Consider the following 18,662-nt stretch of genomic DNA (forward strand, 5'->3'; position numbering starts at 1 on the left):
GATAGGGGCTTCTAGGCCATGGTAGGGAATGTAGATTTTACTTGGAAGGAGAGGGGAGAGCCATTAGAGAGATTTAAGCAGGAGTACTGTGATCTCACTATCATTTCAAAGGGATTACTATTTTTTTTTTAAGATTTTATTCATCTATTCATGAGAGATACAGAGAGAAAGGCAGAGAGAGAAGCAGGCTTCCTGCGAGGAGCCTGACGTGGGACTCAATTCCAGAACCCTGGCATTACAACTTGAGCCAAAGGCAGACACTCAACCGCTGAGCCACCCAGGTGCCCCTCAAAGGGATCATTTTAGTTGCTGCGTGGAGAATAAGCTTTGAGAGAATTTATAATTAGGTGAGAGCTAATGGTGGCTTGGACTAAGTTGTACCAGGGGAAGAAATGAAAATCGTTGAAGCTAGAGCAGGATTTGCTCCTAACGGATTAAGCTTGAGGCATGAAAAAAAGAGGAAAAGTCAACATGACTACAAGTTTTTAATGTGAACAGTAAGAGAAATGAAGTGTGCATTTACTGAGATGGCAAAGTCTGCAGATGGAAAAGAGCAGGATGGTGGGGGTAGAAGGAAAATCAGGAGGAGTAATTGGTTTAATAGCTAATGAAATCAAGTAGATTTTTTAAAAAAGATTTTATTTATTTGTGAGAGAGAGAGCAAGGCCGGGGTTGGGGGCAGAGGGAAAGGGAAAAGCAGACACCTCACTGAGCAGGGAGCCTGAGGAAGCACTTGATCCCTCGACCCAGAGACCATGACCTGAGCCAAAGACAGACGCTTAACTGGCTGAGCCACCTGAGCGCCCCTCAAATTGATTTTTAAAAATTTCTTTCTCTTACATATTGAGATATAATAGTTTGTACCATGTAGGTGGACTAGAGAAAAATTAAGCAAATTGGTATGATTAGCAGAATATTATAAACACAGTACTCAAAAAATATTAAATTTGAGTTCTAGAAAAAATAATTATTCTTTACAAGTGGAGGGATGAGCTGTGTGCAAAGACCCTGAGGTCAAGAGAACTTGGCTTTACAGAAACCAAAGTGGGTCGAATGAAATGAGTAAGGGTTTTAGTTGTAGGGGATGACTGAAGAGTTACTGCGTGCCTGATTATGTTGTGCAGTATAGGCTACTATAAGTACCTCAGCTTTTACTCTGAGTAAGATGAGACACTTTGGAAGAATTATTACTATATTGATTAAATAATTTGTGTTCTTTGCCCTATATAATCTGAACAAATATTGTTAAGATACTGAAGGTAAAAAACAAAGAATTTTCATAATCAAATAACATACACAATATCGAAGTTGGAGAGTACTTACCATGCGAATCACTGCAGTCATAGGAACCAAAGCCAGGGGAACATGCGCATCCCCATTCCATGCACTGCCCATGGCCGCTGCATAAATTGGGGCATTTTAGTACCAAGAGAATATCTTCGACTGACTTGCTATTTTCTTCTGCATTGTATTTCCCCTCTTCCAAAATTCTCTTTTCACATTCATTTTCTAAAAGAGCCACACCTGCTTCTGCCCAGCTGAGGTCATCTTTTAGGAGAACATCCTTAACACACATATCTATAGCATTGTCCAGACTCTTGCCCAGAAAGGCAAGACAGCGTCTTCCTACACTAGAGTTGGCAAGAGTCTGCTGGCACAGTGCCAAAGTGTGGCCTTCGGTGAGACCAGAGGGTGTGGGCCACGTAGGGACAAACTCCTGGTGGACATCCTCAGTATGGTCCTCAGGGAAAAAATAAGTCAATTCTTCTAGGTCACTTTGGCTGAGACTCTGGAAAGCAAACATAGGAAGAAACTCATAAAAGTTTTGCCGTTTCCATCTGTTTTGTGGATCCCGCCTCATTTCCTGGCTGTGGCTCCCCTGATCCTGTGTATGTTTCCCGTTGTCCAAAGTCTTCGGTGCCTCTTGTTTTTCATTTCCAGGATGTTTTTGTAAATGTAATTCCAGTTTGCTTAGGTTCACATGCTTTTTTTCTTGAGACAGGAAGTTCAAGTTATTTTCTTCTCCAGATGTATACTCATTTATCCCTCTGATGAGAGCTTCTGAATTAATATATTCAGAGGTGACATCTAGTTCTGGTATCAGGAAAGAGAATTTGGCATGTTTGAGATCTTTGCAACCTGAAATAATCTCTTGTTGAGATATACTGTCCAGGTGATCAAAAGGATATAATGAATTAGTGTTCAATGAGCAGCTACAATAGGAGAGTTTTCCAGGTGATGGCGGAGAAATTGGCATTGTGTCAAACATGCTTTTCCCCGGCAAAATCCTTCCAGGTGAAAAACAGAAAAGAATAGTAAATTGGACAAGAACATGTTTTCTCAGTAGTGTGTTGCAAAAAAAATCTGAGAATCGTGTCACCAGTTTAAGTCAAACGTGAATACAATAACAAATGAAAAGTTTACCTTCTTACCTCCACTCATTAATAAAAGCAACACAATTATTAAATGTTAGATCAATTTTTATCCCATTTTTATTATGGAAATCATTTTCTGGGTTATTATCAAAGGTGCCACAGAGTCCCAGAGTGTTTCGGTAGTCTAGGCTAGGGGCTCTGATTGTTAAACTCATGCCCCATTCACTAAGATCAGCACGGATAAAAGCTCCAGAAGAAAACCAGATCTGAAATACAGAAATAAAAGATGCTTAAACAATATTCAACATGGATTAAGAAAAAAACTATTATTTGAGAAGAAATAAATTCATTTATTCCTTCAATATAAAAAGAGAACAGAATACTGATTTTCTTCAGACTACAATTTTCCTTTTAATGCTATATGTCAAACCAGTGGGCTTTTGCACTTTGCTGACTTGAAATTTGATCTCCATCTTGATTCTTTCATTGATAAATATTGTTCAAGCCTCTTTCTTTAAATAAATTTAAACTAAGGTGAGATATTTTATACAATCAAAACAGTTATAGATGTTGAGGATAATGTTTACCAAGTAATGTCTCTGATGATAATTAAATATAGATTTTAGACTACCAAGTAATTAATTTATACAGATAAATATAATTCCAGAAGAATATATGTTCCTGTGGCTAATCAATATTCTCATCTTCACAGTAGGCAAATTTAATCAGAAGTCAAATTATAACCAGGGCATATCTGGGGAGTTGGAATGAGAGCAAGGGGTTTGTTGAATGATCTTAATAGCCTGTGTCATCTGTGATCCTCCTTGAAGGCCTATCACCACTCCCAGATCAGGGACTTGAATGTTGAGAAACTATCCTCTAAAAATCATGAAGATACACCATCTGTGTCTGTTCTTCTGACTCCTTCTCCTTTAATTTTTTAAATTTAAAAATGGCACTTTTTTCTCTTTATAGAAATGGTAAGTGCTCATTCCTGAAAATTATTTGAAAAGCAAACAAACCTTATATTACTTAATTCAATCTGAGCTAGTTAATATTAATGTGGTGCAGATTCTTCTAATTCTTCTTTCTTCTAAAACTATCTTTGCCTGTCAATAAATACAATCAACTCCAAAAAATACAATCAACTCCAAAACTTTAATGACCAGAAAGTGTTCTATTATATGACATCACTTAGAGTTTTGGTTAACCTAAAATATTCATGACTGATTAATTTCAACTTTTTCCTTTAGAGAGAGATGCAATGAATATCACTGGGGCTCTGCATATACTTAATTATTTATTATGGTAAATTTCTAGAAGGAAAACTTCTTGAAAAATGACATGCAAAGAATTTATGCATGCATAATATATGTGTTCTCTGGAAAGAGTGTAGATACTATTTCTACTCTTGCCAATATTGTATGAGATGTTTAATCTGCATTTCTTTACTAATGAGGTTGTGGTTTTCATATTTTTGTTGGTTATTTATACTTTTGGATATATTTATCAGTTTTATTTCTTTTGTAAATTGCCTGTGTATATTATTTGTTCATTTTAATTGGAGTGCCGGTTATTAGTAAAGTATAAGATTGTTTTCTAAGAGCACCTGGCTGGCTCAGTCAGTAGTGGTTCTTGATCTTGGGGTTTTGAGTTCAAGCCCCACGTTGGCTGTAGAGTTTCTTTAAAAAAAAAAAAAAGATTGGAAGATAGAAAAATATTTTTAAAAGGGCATATTTTCTCTACTAGCTGTATGTTTTATATGTAGAAAATATTTCCCCAATTTTTCATTTGCATTTTGGTTTTTTGAGGATGGAATTCAAATATGTAACATTATGTTTAAAAATTCTTGTTCACCTCAGGTAAAAAAAAATTCACCTATCTTTTCTACTATTTTCATTCAAATTTGAACCTTATTCACCTGGAATTTACTTTCTTGGAAGATAAAAGGAAAATGACATTATAACATAAAGAGCTTATAGATGTCAAGCATTATTTTAAAATATTAATGAATACATATTCTTGGATCTGTTTGTTGGTTTTCTAATCTCTTCCATGTACCTGCCAGCCTATTCCTGAGGCAGAACCACCTGTACTCATTTCAAAAATTGGCTAACTACTCCTGAATATTTATTCTTAATTATATATTTCATTTCTGTGTAACATATAATTTATTAGGTACCATCAAAAATAATTTTTAGGAATGACCCATCAAGTTACCAAAATCTTAAAATAAGGCTGCTTAGATTTAACAGAGTCTTAACCATGTTGTGTCTATTTGTGTGTGCAAAGTGAAAAAAAATGTTATTCCTTCTAAGATCAGTATTAATCAAAAAGCTATTTTGGGGAAAAAAAGTTATGTTAGAAAACGATAGTTCTTAATTTAATGGAGATGAAAAAAAGTTCAGACTTTAAGCCAAAATCTATAGGAAAAAGAGGAAAAATACTTTTAATTGTAAAGAATTATACATACTGTGACTTTTCTTCCTAAATAAGATTCACTTATCTTGACATTGCTGGTTACATCTTGACTCTTTACAGATAAATATGGCTGTGATTCATGTAGCTGACCACTGCACATGTCGAAAGTTACTACATCACTTTCTTCTTTGGCAACAAACCCGCAGTTACATGACACAGGATAGTGAAGGCTTCCACAGTCCCACTGGCGTACATGGACTTCAAAATCACGTGACATACTCTTATAAAGCACGAATGTTCCAGTCTTGAAATTATCATATACCCTATCATTAACAAAAATCAACTGCATTAAGAATTGGTACAAAATACCACAGTAATATGTTATAAGCAAAAAAAATGTGTGTTAAATTTATTAATACACATTCAATATATTTTGATGCAAGAATGAAAAATCCATATTTCTCATAGCTTCATATTATTTTATTAAGATTTACTTATTTGAGAGAGGGAGTGCATGCATGCATGTGAGAGGGAGGAGGGGCAGAGGGAGAGAGAGAGAGAATCTCAAGCTGACTCCTTGCTGAGTGTGTAGCCCTACAGGAGGTCCCTGCCAGGAACCTGAGATCATGATCTTGAGCCCAAATCAAGAGTCTGATGCTTGATCGACTGAGCCACCCAAGCATCCCTGCTTCATATTAGTTTAGAGAACTGAATGAAACAAAGTAGTGATCTCACTACTTGTTTCTTCCTTTCACCACTTCAGTCAACTCCTGCTAGATTCTTCTCCTCTCATCCTTGCTGTATTTTTTTTCTTCATAGCACCTATGTTCCTTAGATACACTATGTATTTTATTTATTAATTGTGCATATCTCTCTTTACCTATATAGATATAAGCTGCATGAGAGCAGAGGATGTTTGTTTTATGCACTGTCATACCCTCAGCATTTAGCACAAAGTTTGTCACTCATTGCACAATTAATCTTGTTGAATTATAACCAATTAAAGTAATCCCAACTATGCTTTCTGGAGGCTTTTCCACTAAAACTTCTAAGCTTTTCATTGTAACCATAAAGGATTCTTGCATGTGGGATCAATTTCCACAACTTTTCAACACTTGCTCCAACTTCTAGATTATCATTTGCTATGGAGTTCAAAATCTATTTGCTCATATTGAAAAATATTACTGACAATGATCACATTAAAAAATTAAAAAAATATATTTATTTATTTATTCATGAGAGACACACACACACAGAGAGATAGAGAGAGATAGAGAGAGAGAGAGAGAGGCAGAGACATAGGCAGAGGGAGAAACAGGCTCCCTGCAGGGAGGCCGATGTGGGACTTGCTCCCAGATCCTGGGATCATGCAGAGTGCCTGGGTGGCTCAGTGGTTGGGCACCTGCCTTCCACTCGGGGAGTGATCCTGGGATCCGGGATCAAGTTCTTCATCAGGCTCCCTGCGAGGAGCTTGTTTCTCCCTCTGCCTATGTCTCTGTCTCTCTGTGTCTCTCTGAATAAATAAATAAAATCTTTAAAAAATTTTTTGTAAAGAATAAATTACCTTACATCATGAAGAAAATTTTGACTCAACAAAGAGGTGTTCTTATAATTTTCTTTAGTGACATCTTAAAATTAAATATTTCCCAGAATGGTATAACTGAGTTTAAATCCTCATAGGTAGATATTAATAGCAAGATAGCTTAGATTACTTTTTGATCATTTTGCCCACTTTACTTGCATTCCAGGGGCAGATATCCAGCTATTCATGATGGCTACAATAGTTTTACCCTGATTATTCTCGTCATGAAGTAGAAATGCTTAGTTTTAAAAATAATTATAATGTGTTAGTCTAATCATTTTGCCTAAATCCTAAAGATTATTTCAGTATCATTCAGAAATGTAATATACTAAAATATCACTAAAGAAACCATTATTAAAAATAACTAAATGATCAAGTTGAAATGATTGTTCATATTTGCAAGAATTTTCATTTTTACAAATTCAGCTCACAACTAATTTGTGTATTTACCAAGGGCCAAATTTTAAGGTAAAAACACTCCATACAATTAAATCAGTAGTTTGAAACAAGCCAGCGATATCCATATATGCCTTCCCTTCTAATTTTTCAGTGACGAGGATGAAGAAATAATAAAATAGTAAGATATTTCAAACAAGACAACAGCAAAATCCAAAGAAAACAACAACTACTATAAGAAAAAACTTTCAGGAAATTACCTGCCATCAAATGTAATTATATGTGGGTCAGTAAATGAATAGCAGTAAGCAGTTGGGACATCCTTTACTTTGATCTTAAAAGCAAAGATATTTTTGGTAAATATTATCATTAATCGTATTTACTGATACACAATAAATTTCTTAGCAATCTCAATGACTTTTTCATTAATTATTGTTTTATCATAGTTATTGAAATTGAATCATTTAAAATGGAAAAAACAATTTTGAAATGAAAAGTTTACAAGATGCATTGATCAAATAAATATATATATTTTTAAAGCTCCAATTGTAAAGATATTTTTGTAATTTGTCAACCTGGATGCTGTCTGGAATGTAGCTGTTCCACAGGAAATCCTCATGAACTATAGGCTCCACTACAATGTTTGTAACTCGATCTCCATCTCGAGAAAAATCTGTTACAGCAGTGTAGTACACAAAAGCATGGCTACAGGATCCATTAGCACAGGATGATGTTCGGTGAAGGTCCACGTGACAGGAAGACAATGCCAAATTTAAACCTAGCTGTTCTTTACCTATTTTGTGAAAGAATACATTGAGATTTTTTTTTAAGGAAATATACCAACCAAAACATGTAATAACTTGATTAACATGGAACACTGAGTTGAGAGATTATTCTTATTTTCTATAATTTAAAAAATATGGCTGTAATTTTGTCTAAATAAAACCAAAGCTATGAACCCTTCCCAATCTTTACAAATAATTAATCAACTGCAATATAAACATATATCTATACATACACAGTACTATTTTCAATAAGGTTATAAACCCATGTGTACCTGTAAAAAATCCAAAAGCAATATATAAGATTGATTGTATTTCTGTAAAAAAAATCATAATTCTACCACCAAGGAATATAATTTGATGTTCTTTCCACCTAAAAATTGTGCTTCGTGTCCAGATATGTCTGTAATATTTCACAGGGTTTGTACTTATGTTCTATCCATTGATGAGTGTTAGCAATGATTATTGATAGAGATGATTATTGTATCATCATCTTAAAAATGGAAAAATTAAAATAAATTAAGTAACTCCATACCAGTAATGAACTCTCTATTGCTTTTCATCTCCCAAATGGCCCAATATATTCAGAGCCCTAAGATGCTCCCTTTCCTATGGAACAAAGAATAAAAACTAATAATTTAGAAAGAAAATGGTAACAGAAGAGAAGAACATCGCAAATGTGTAACTAAACAAAAAGGATAGATTGCTCCAAAAACTGGCAACAAGGGAAGTTTGCTCTTATATCTAATCAATGATTACAAAACCTTTTTGAGATGTGGAAAAAAAGCAGCAGTCATTAAAAACTTTCTATTTTCTTTTCTTCCACACATAATTTTCAGTATAAAATTATACTGCTCTGACATAGAACACTGCACTAGACTCCAAATTCCTGAAAAAAAAAAAAAGTTCCACCTCGTACATTTCTTCCCCAAGAAATACATACTGTTCCTATGCACTTAAAAAATAACAGAAACATCTAAACTCTTAGCCAGTTCCCTAAGGTAATTATGGAATATATCTGGCTTGGATATAGCCCCTGACATCATTTCCCTTGATCCACAGTGTGAGGGCCAAATACTGTTCTCTGTAAGCCTATAAAAATTAGCTCAGTCATTGTAGAAAATCACTAAGAGACACCAACTTGTTCCCTATGGAAGTAGATACACTTAAAAAATGATAAAATGAGGCATATCCAGAATGAAATCCAGGAATTTTTCTCCAAAAAAAGGGAAATTATTTTTAATTGAAAAATAATGGGAACATGCCAATTTCTAAAATGTAGAAAATATATCGCTTTCTTATTATAATAATGCTTGTCTTGTTGAAAGAATTAAGAGCACAAAAATATAGTTTAAAGTAAACTTGCAGCTGAAGAAAATCTTTGTCTAACACAGGTCTGGAAAATATTGATAACATCATCCTCTTCCTATTTGCCCCTCATAAACTATAGTAAAATTTACAAAATATGTCTTTCACAGATAGTATGAAGTAGAATTATGTCAAGCAGTCTGATAGACGGTTTTAGTGCATATTTCTGTGCTGAATTTCACAACACAGTGTTGTTCATGATGCTCCTGAAATCTAAATAGGTAGTGGGGTATTACCTCAGTCTCTGCTTATTGTCAATTGTCTTGGGATAGCCTCTCCTGATGCCTCTATTTCCATATTCATCTCTTTTCTGAGTGCAACATTCATTCCCATTGGACTCTCCTAGCATTTTTATCCGTTTCTCTGGTTTAATTTGATATAACATAGACATGAAGACCTAGATACATTGTATTTGGTGTATTTACTACATAACAGTTTATGTCTTATGGTGAAAAACTGTATAAACAGAATCTCTCTTACAACTTATATTCTAATTTATGTATCTCTTACATGCTTTGGTCTCTGCTTCTAAGTCTCAGGGGGAGAAATAAAACTCAATAAAGCCAATGACTGCTATATATGGTCTGTCCTCTCATAGTCTATCGTGTTCTATGGGAGAATTTCATCTCTATCTATAGGCTATGACAGTGACATATATGCAGCCATGCATCATACAATCTATATAATTAGTAATTTAAATAGAATTTTAAAACAAAAGGTCTCAAACACAGCTTATGTTAGAGAGAGGTTAGGAGATTGGCGTTGCCCAAGTTTGAATTTATGTTAGCATAACATATCATACCTCCCTAGTTAGGAGTATCTGGAAAAACTTAAAGGGCAGTTTGTCCCTCCAACTCAGAAAACAAAGCAAAGAAAAAAACATAAGTTGGAGGAGGAGAATGAGGAGGAAGAAGAGAAAGATGAGGAGGAGCTGCTCATTACTGTCTGTTTGATTTTTTTAATGTGAAGTTGCTGCTGTCGTGTGTGTGTGTGTGTGTGTGTGTGCGTGTACGCATGCATATAAAAATGTATGTGTGTGTGTATATGTGCATAGTCAGTTAATTAGTTTAAAAGCAAACCAAAAAACATTAACCAAACATTGAGAATTACCTTAAGGCAATAGATAGCACCTTTGCTCTCTAAGAGCATATATTTTAGGCAAATATGCTAAACACATAAAAAGACAATAAGGCTATGAATGAAAAACATCAAAATACTTATATTGAAGATTTAGTTCCATAAGAGCTCAAAGTCAATAAAAATTACTTCTGCCTTGATTAAAAAGGAGGGAAATTGGACCGGGCCATAAAAGATACATCAAGGGGAAAAGAAGGAATAAGAGAGCTAGCAGAGAGTTAATGTGTACTGAGTTTGTGGTCAAACCCAGGAGGGATAAATGTGAATTGCAACATAGATTGTTTTGACAGTCATAAACATGGCCCAGTATTATGAACATGACTGAGCTGTAATTTGATGTAAACACACAACATAATGAATTATACGTGTACACTCCAGTGACTTTTTCTAGAAGAAAAAAAGCATTAATTATTATTTGAAATCTAATAAAATTAAGGGAATTTAGTATATTACCTTGCTCAACAGTTTTCAGTTTTAATGAGATTTTGCATTCCTGGTCAAGCTCATTGAATTCCGAACAAATGACAGGAACTGTGCTCTCTATCTTCAACTGATATTCTTTCCCATCTTCTGATATAGTGCTTAATTCAGGGTGTAACTGGTATAAGAAAATATGTAGAGCAGATTTGTAGAAATAGAATTTATTCCAAAGACAAAAATTTGCAAGAGCAGTTTTCTCAACAGCTCATATTTTGCCAAATAAGCTGGGAGTAATAACCTTAAACCCTGGAATTTTTTTAATTAAATAAGATCAGTTAAAACCAAACCCTTAAAAACATTAGCAGTGTGTAGAGTCACTGGACTGCTCTGAGTTAAGGCATAATCTGGTTCCCCAGCCTGTTAGGCTGTCTGGTAGGAATCTGCCTTAGCGATTATGGTTCTGGGAATGGTTACTGAAGAACGGAGGAGACAAAGAAATGCCTACACTCTTTCATTTGTTTGTTACTGTTTACTGACTCACCAAGGTTAAGAGTCTGTTTATTCTTAGGGATTAATATCATCCCTAACATAAGTTACAAAACTAAGGGTTTTTTCTTCAGTTTTTTATTTAAATTCTAGTTAGTTAACACACAGTGCAATATTAGTTTCAGGGGTAGAATTTAGTGATTCATCACTTACACATAATACCCAGTGCTCATAAGTGCCCTCCTTAATACCCATCACCCATTTAACCTATCTCCTGCCCACCTCCCACTATCAACTCTGTTTGTTCTCTATCATTAAGAGTCTCTTATGGGGATACCTGGGTGGCTCAGATGGTTAAGCATCTGCCTTCACCTCAGGTCATGATCCCAGGGTTCTGGGATCGAGTCCCACATTGGGCTCCCTACTCAGTGGGGCACCTGCTTCTCCCTCTCTCTCTGCTCATGCTTTCTCTCTCTCTCTCTCTCTCTCTCTCTGTATCCCACAAAAATAAATAAATAAAAATCTTTAAAAAAAAGTCTCTTATGGTTTGTCTCCCTCTTCTTTCTTCCTCTCCCTCCCATATGTTCATCTGTTTTGTTTCTTAAATTCCACATGAGTGAAAACATATGGTATCTGTCTTTCTCTGACTTATTTCGCTTAGCATAATGCATTCTAGGTTCACCCACATTGTTGCAAACAGAAAACTAAGTATTTTTGAATATATAAATTGAAATACTTTTGTCATCTCAAACATCTCAACCTTCAGCTTATTTCACAGCCTCTGTTTTCCTCATTTGGATTATGGAGTATTGAAATCTAAAACTGGTCCTATCCCAGTTCATAGATCAATCCTTTTTTGAGGCAGGAAGTTTTTACTCAGTCTTGATTCTTGTCTAGCTCTCAAACAGATGCTTCTTAGCACCGCACTGTCTTCCTGTTAGCCTAATCAAAAACATTTTCTGGGGGCTGACCACTGACACTGATACTGTCTGCTGAGTGTTCACCAGTGGAGATCCAAAGGTTCTGTGTTCCGATGTCTGAGCTCTGCTCTCCTTCCACTGTGATTATGCTGTTCTGGCAACATGGTTGCTCTTCTCACTCTTTTCCCTGGTTCCTATTGTGTATAATTGGACCTTTTTTTAAAAAATTAGGATTTTGAGGCTCTTGGTTCTCAATATTCAGTCTATGATGAGATCCTGAAACCAGGGATGCCTAGATAGCTCAGCAGTTAAGCGTCTGCCTTCAGCTCAGGATGTGATCCTCAGTTCAGGGATCAAGTCCCACATCAGGCTCCCTGTGAGAGCCTGCTGCTCCCTCTGCCTATGTCTCTACCTCTCTCTGTGTGTCTCTCATGAGTCAATAAATAAAATCTTAAAAAAAAAAAAAAGATCCTGGAACCAGCATCCACAGTATGGAAAACACAGTGATAGAGAAATAATCTTTCTGATCCATCCCTATGGCTACATACCTTAATGCCTGCAAAAAATTCTTGGCTTTCGATGGCTATACTTTGTACGTGTGGTTTCTCCAATAAAAAGATGGAAGCACTACAGAATATCTACAAATACAATTAACAAATAATCATTTAGTAGAAAATCATGGAGAAAATATGTGTAAACTTATAATTAAGTACTTAACTTTTGGTAGTGCAAAAAAGAAAATAAGAAATTAAATGATGTTAAAACTTAATTGAAAATTGAGAAAAATTCCGCCATTTAAAAGTATTAGCTATTCAAAGCCTCAACATAAATTAAAGAGCTATAGACTTTGTGTTTAAGATATATTTAAAAATATATAATAAGTAATACCATCATTAAAAAAATAAAAACATTTTTCTAGAATAAAAACATATCATTTTAAAACCAGAAAGAGGCATCAAGTTATAAAGGTTCATTGATAATACAGCAAACTGTAACAGTGGATATTCATACGTAGTCACTAAGATTACTGATCATGCAATTATCACTGGAGTTGGCAAAATTGCAAAGAAAAAAAGAAAAAGAAAAACAATAGTGCTTTATATTCTGGGGACAAGAGTATTTTCAGGATATGTTATGTTAAGAAGTCCATTTTTAAAATTAATACATTCATGACAAGAAAAGAAAAGAAAAGAAAAGAAAAGAAAAGAAAAGAAAAGAAAAGAAAAAGAAAAGAAAACCCAATTGTTTGTGAACATACCCTATCTCCAAGTCTGAGATTTATGCCATCCAGTTCTAATAGAGAGGATGCCTGAACTGTGGTCTCTTGCTTCAGTTCCTCTTTGATTTCTTGAGAAGAAAGTCTAGACCAAGTTATGAGAAATCCCACTGAGGTGTTTGTAGGGGAAACATCAAAAGCACACCTACAGAAAAGCCTGGATCCAATCAGCTCCACCACAACTTCCGGCCTTCCTGGGGGTGGTGGTGGCAATGAGGCAGACAGCTGACCTGATGGGAGAAAATGAATGATCTGTAGTCAGGCACCTTAAAGAATGGAAACTGGCTTATGGGTAAAGCTCAGGGAGACTGTAACTCGGGGATTTATATTAGAAAAAGGAAAATAACATTTAGAGAAATAATTATTCTCTAGCAATCAGCAAAATAGCATGTTCTTATTTTGACCCATAATCACAGAAATACTGATAGCAGAGAAATTCATCAGCTCATCAAGTTTATATTAATGCATGTTGGATACATCTAGCCTTAAAGAGTCTAGCTCTTGAACATTAAAGTAATTTACCTCTTTTTAAGAAATTTCTGAAAGATTTTCCTAAAAGATGGAACAAACAAAATTAAGATTTTTTTTACATTATAATTTCTTGCTTAAAAATTATAATGTAAATTCAAATGACTTACTATTTTACTGTTATCATTTACTCTTACAACTCAACACATCATTACTCTGGATTGAAAGAGCTGCTCATTATGAGAGTGATTATACTGTTCAGTGAAATACATTTAATGTTAACATAGTCCTATTCTTTTCATTTTTCTGTTATTAAAAATGTTTGAAATTTTCTCTAGAAACAGGAAGATTTCACAATTTTTATCTCTGGTCACTTGTAAGATTAAATTTGGGGATCTAAATGTTTTGATTTGTTTTGTTTTAGAAAAGAAAAAAATAAGTGATAAATTTTACAAGATTTAAAACATATGTGCTAAAATGTACAAATATTCTTCTGTGAAATAGATGGTAACTTTACAAGAATTGCAAAGTTAAAATTTTAGCCCCATCATATAGATTTTTGGAAACTCTGAGGGACTTTAACCTAAATGTATTGGAGAAAACCTAATGTATTTTGAAATATTTTAAAGTGCTATTTTGTTAAATATCTAGTTACAAAATCTCAGTAACAAATGATTTTTTTCAAATTTATCAAAGTAGTAAATATTTTGCCAAACACCAAATCATTATGTTTAGATTTGAAATAATAGGCTACCCTTTAGTACATTTATTTTTTTAAAAGGTCAATTTATTTATTCATGAGAGACACAGACTGAGAGAGAGAGGCAGAGACACAGGCAGAGGGAGAAGCAGACTCCTCCCAGGGAGGATGTGGGACTCGAACCTGAGGCCCAAGATCACAACCTGAGCCAAAGGCAGGCACCCAACTGCTGAGCCACTCAGGCGTCCCTAGTACATTGATTTTTTTAAAATTATATATCCGAGGGAAAATTCCCTCTTAAATAGATTAGGAAAAAGAAGATGAACTTTTATCTAAACAGGGAAGAACTATCTGTGGAAATGATGATTAAGAGTAAGAGATGATAAATAACTGAAAAGAAAATAATTCATGAAAATTAAAATTTTTGAATCAATATTTTATTTGTTTTTTTAAAGATTTATTTATTCATGAGAGACACAGAGACACAGGCAGAGGGAGAAACAGGCTCCCTGGAGGGAGCCTGATGTGGGACTCGATCCCAGAACCAGGATCAAGCCCTGAGCCAAAGGCAGATGCTCAATCGCTGAACCACCCAGCCGTCCCTGAATCAGTATTTTAAATGGCACCAACTCTGGGTAAACAGATCATTACAGCAATGTAGATCAAAGAAACTTTGTCAACATATACTTAAAAGGAACGGTTTCAAAAACGGGGAGATAAATGATCTCTGCTTCAAAAGCATAATTATTATCCCTTTGTCAATTCTAATATTAACAGTTGCTAAATATGCTAACATATTCTCTATTTTATCCTGAAGCTGTTGACTTTTTTTTAAGATTTATTTATTTATTCATGAGAGACACAGAGAGAGAAAGAGGCAGAGACATAGGCAGAAGGAGAAGCAGGCTCCATGCAGGGAGCTGGATGTGGGACTCGATCCAGGCACTCCAGGATCACACCCTGAGCCAAAGGCAGACGCTCCACCACTGAGCCACCCAGGTGTCCTGAAGCTGTTGCCTTTGACTAAATATTTCCATTCAAGTGTCACCTCCCCAAATTGTGTATGGTTTTGTATAGCATTTTTTCCAATTAATTGCATAAACATTCTGAATAACATACGTAGCTTAAATTTATTACTTATTCAGAAGAGAAAGTGATTTTACTATAACATATATGTTTGAGAAAGAAAATCCAAACCTAATATGCAGAACAGCCAAGAAATTATACTTTATGGTTAATGTCCACTATATTAGGGATATTATTTTATTCTCTTAAAAACTTAAATCACAGGATTTAATTAAACTGAGACTTTCAAATAAAATAACAGCTTGCTTAAAGAACACTAGAAAAATGAGAAGGCCAATCCATTTACAACTGGAATAGAATATAGGAAACAGAGTGATTTGTTTTGACCACTGCTATAAGAGTACTTTTCAAGGCAAACCATATTAATTTTTAGAACTGGTATCTAAATATTATGTGATATATCCTGATCTGTTTTATATCATTATGGTTTATTTCACCATTAAAACACCTTCATTAATTATATGTCAACAATCCCTTATTCATTTAGAATATCCTCCTATTACCATCAATATATCTGATTCCACCAAAAAGCTAATGTTTCAATGAGAATTTTTAATTTCTTTTCATCCTTTAAGTAGACATCATAAATTTTATTAGACAATCTATTTAGAGTGATTTATTTTAAGAAATATTAGAGTAGTGAGTCTTTATTTTGGAAATAACTTGAAAATTTAAGTTAGAAAATAAAAAAATATATAGATTGAGAGGAGGAGAAAAACAGTATCATTAACATCTTTCGTGGTTATCTTTCATGAATTATTTGGTACAAATGTAATAATTCACAGAAAACAAAAATGGGATTGTGCTGTGTAATCTAATTTCTTACCCACAATATGCTATTAATAATTACTATGTCAAAGAATGTATTCCTGAATTTTAATATTGTTTAAATAATATTTTATTATAATGGGTACATCAAAAATATTGAATTATCAACAGTTATTGAATATCTGCAATTTATTTTTTTCATGTTATTAGAAAATACTGTTTTAAACATTATACTTGTATACTTTAAATATTTCTCTAAGCTAGATTTTTGAAAATGGAATTGTTACAAATACACATGAATTTTTAAAATTAAAATAAATTGCCAAATCTCCTTGTAAAAAAGATGCTACCAACATACATACATGTCTTCAGGGTATGGAAATGCTCAACTCTGTATATTTGCCAATTCCAGTATTATTCCTTAAAGGCATGATAAAGTGATTTTCATTTTTGATAGCCACTAGAATGAGGCATTGTCAAACAGTATAATTAACGCCTAAGTAAGTTATATAACATAAAAGCCCACTGAAATTATTAATTTATAATACATTATTAAAAAATAACGTGATACTTACGAACACAGTCACCTCCAATTTCAATTTCATCAGGGTCACATGGGTATAATTTTGCATCAGAAATAGCTGCAGAAGGTTAAGGTTTGGGTACTTATTCAATTGAGCATAAAGATATAAATACATACATAAATATCTGAAATGACATTTCTTTGGAGAAGTATGTTTTAATAAAGACTAAGACTTCTCATTTTTTTAATAATAATTTTTTCCCTTTTCAGGATAAGATCAAGTGGAAATAATCTGGAATCCCATTTTAAAACAATAGCTTTCATATCTTGTTTTCTTTTCTTTTTTATTTTAAAGATTTTATTTATTTGAGAGAGAGACAGAGAGAATGAGTGGTAGGGAGCAGCAGAGGGAGAGGGAGAAGCAGACTCCCCACTGATCAGGAAGCCAGACAGGGCTTTGTTCCCAGGGCCCAGAGACCATGACCTAAGCTGAAGGCAGATGCTCAACCAACTGAACCAACCAGGCATCCCATATCTTGTTTTCTAAATTTTAGTCTACATTAATAAGTAATGAAACAATTTCTGTAAATTTATACAACAGTTGGTTTGAACCACTTCCATGGAACTTGCCTCGCCTCTAATCATGTGCAGGATCACAGAAATGAGTCAACAACTGTCATGGCAATAACTATAACTCAATGCCACAGCTCAGTTAATTGGAACAAGGGTAACTACCTGAACAAAGATAGGCTCATCACATTGCCTTTTGGAAGAATTTAGAATTTAAACTGAGAGATAGAACTTGAAATCTGAGTCAGTCAATGATGGAATGTCTATAGACTTCTGCCAACATCATGGGAGCTACTTTATGGCTCATACCTTCTGAGGCCTTCCTATGTAACTCTTCCTCAGATTCAATAACATTTCCTAAAATCTCTACAGTTCATCATTTTTAAACATTGTTTTTATTTGTTTTCTAGTATTTGCAACTCTAATAACCACTGTGAGTCACTTTTTTATTTGCATTTTTATCATTTTATTTGTATATGGAAATCTAATTTATTGAAACCACTGTCCTTTTTCTAAAGAATTGACTGTTCCTGGGTTGAAATCAGTTAATTATGTGTTAATTTATTTCTGACTTCTCCATTCTTTTCCACTGATCTATCTTGATGGAAATGCTCTGTAGATCATTGCTACTTTAGAATAAGTCTAAAAGTTAGTATAAATTGTCCAATTCTTTCCCTTATCAATATAGTTTTGAGTATTGTAGGTATTTTATATTTCCATATAAATTTTAGGATAAATTTATCAATTTCCACAAAAAAGCTTGCTGAGTTATTGACTAGGATTGTTTTAGAGCTTTAAATTATTCTGAGGAGAACTGATTTCTTAATATTCAATCTTCGTTCCATGAACATGGTTTATTTCTCCATTATTTTAAGTTTTCCAATTTATCTTAGCAAAGTTTTACTAATCTCACTTTATAGGCCTTATACAACTTTCTCCATATTTATTCCTAAGTATTTCATATTCTTGGTACTATAAATGGTATCTTTAGATGAAATTTCTCTAGTATATAAATACAAGTGTCTTTTAATATGTTGATCTTTCTTCTTTCAGCATCGCTGCTTGCTAGCTCCAGAAGCTATTTTATGGATTCAACTAGATTTCTAAATAGACTCTATCATCTATATTTATATTCATGAAGGACATTTTTTTATAGTTTTCTTATAATGTCTGTGTCTGCTTTTAGTTTCAGAGTAATGCTGGCCTTACAGAAGTTTTGTAGTTCTTACTATTCATTTTTCTGGAAAAGTTGTGTAAAATTGGTATTATTTCCTCCTTTATTATTTGGAAGAATCCCCAAACCATCTGGGCCAGGGATTTTCATTTGTTTTGTTTTGCCTATGGAATAGATTTTAACTAGAAATACAATTTTTAAAATAAATAT

General features: G+C 33.9%; 1 protein-coding gene across 11 annotated transcripts in view; it reads right to left on the reverse strand.

Moving 5' to 3' along the window:
• The window catches only part of VWDE (von Willebrand factor D and EGF domains), a 73,572-nt gene that overhangs the window by 36,513 nt on the left and 18,397 nt on the right, over positions 1-18,662 (reverse strand). For all 11 annotated transcript variants that reach the window (XR_012002686.1, XR_012002684.1, XR_012002685.1 and 8 more), the window contains 9 exons: positions 16,761-16,826; positions 13,146-13,393; positions 12,436-12,525; positions 10,515-10,659; positions 7,350-7,567; positions 7,035-7,108; positions 4,849-5,119; positions 2,433-2,641; positions 1,324-2,288 (listed from right to left, as the gene is read on the reverse strand). Coding sequence is in view for 7 of the 11 variants with exons in the window: in XM_072764424.1 (XP_072620525.1) it covers positions 1,324-2,288; positions 2,433-2,641; positions 4,849-5,119; positions 7,035-7,108; positions 7,350-7,567; positions 10,515-10,659; positions 12,436-12,525; positions 13,146-13,393; positions 16,761-16,826 (2,286 nt within the window). In the remaining 4 variants the exon portion in view is untranslated. The remainder of the gene's footprint in view (positions 1-1,323; positions 2,289-2,432; positions 2,642-4,848; positions 5,120-7,034; positions 7,109-7,349; positions 7,568-10,514; positions 10,660-12,435; positions 12,526-13,145; positions 13,394-16,760; positions 16,827-18,662) is intronic.

This window comes from Vulpes vulpes, chromosome 7, assembly GCF_048418805.1.
Source record: "Vulpes vulpes isolate BD-2025 chromosome 7, VulVul3, whole genome shotgun sequence".
NCBI lineage: Eukaryota > Metazoa > Chordata > Mammalia > Carnivora > Canidae > Vulpes > Vulpes vulpes.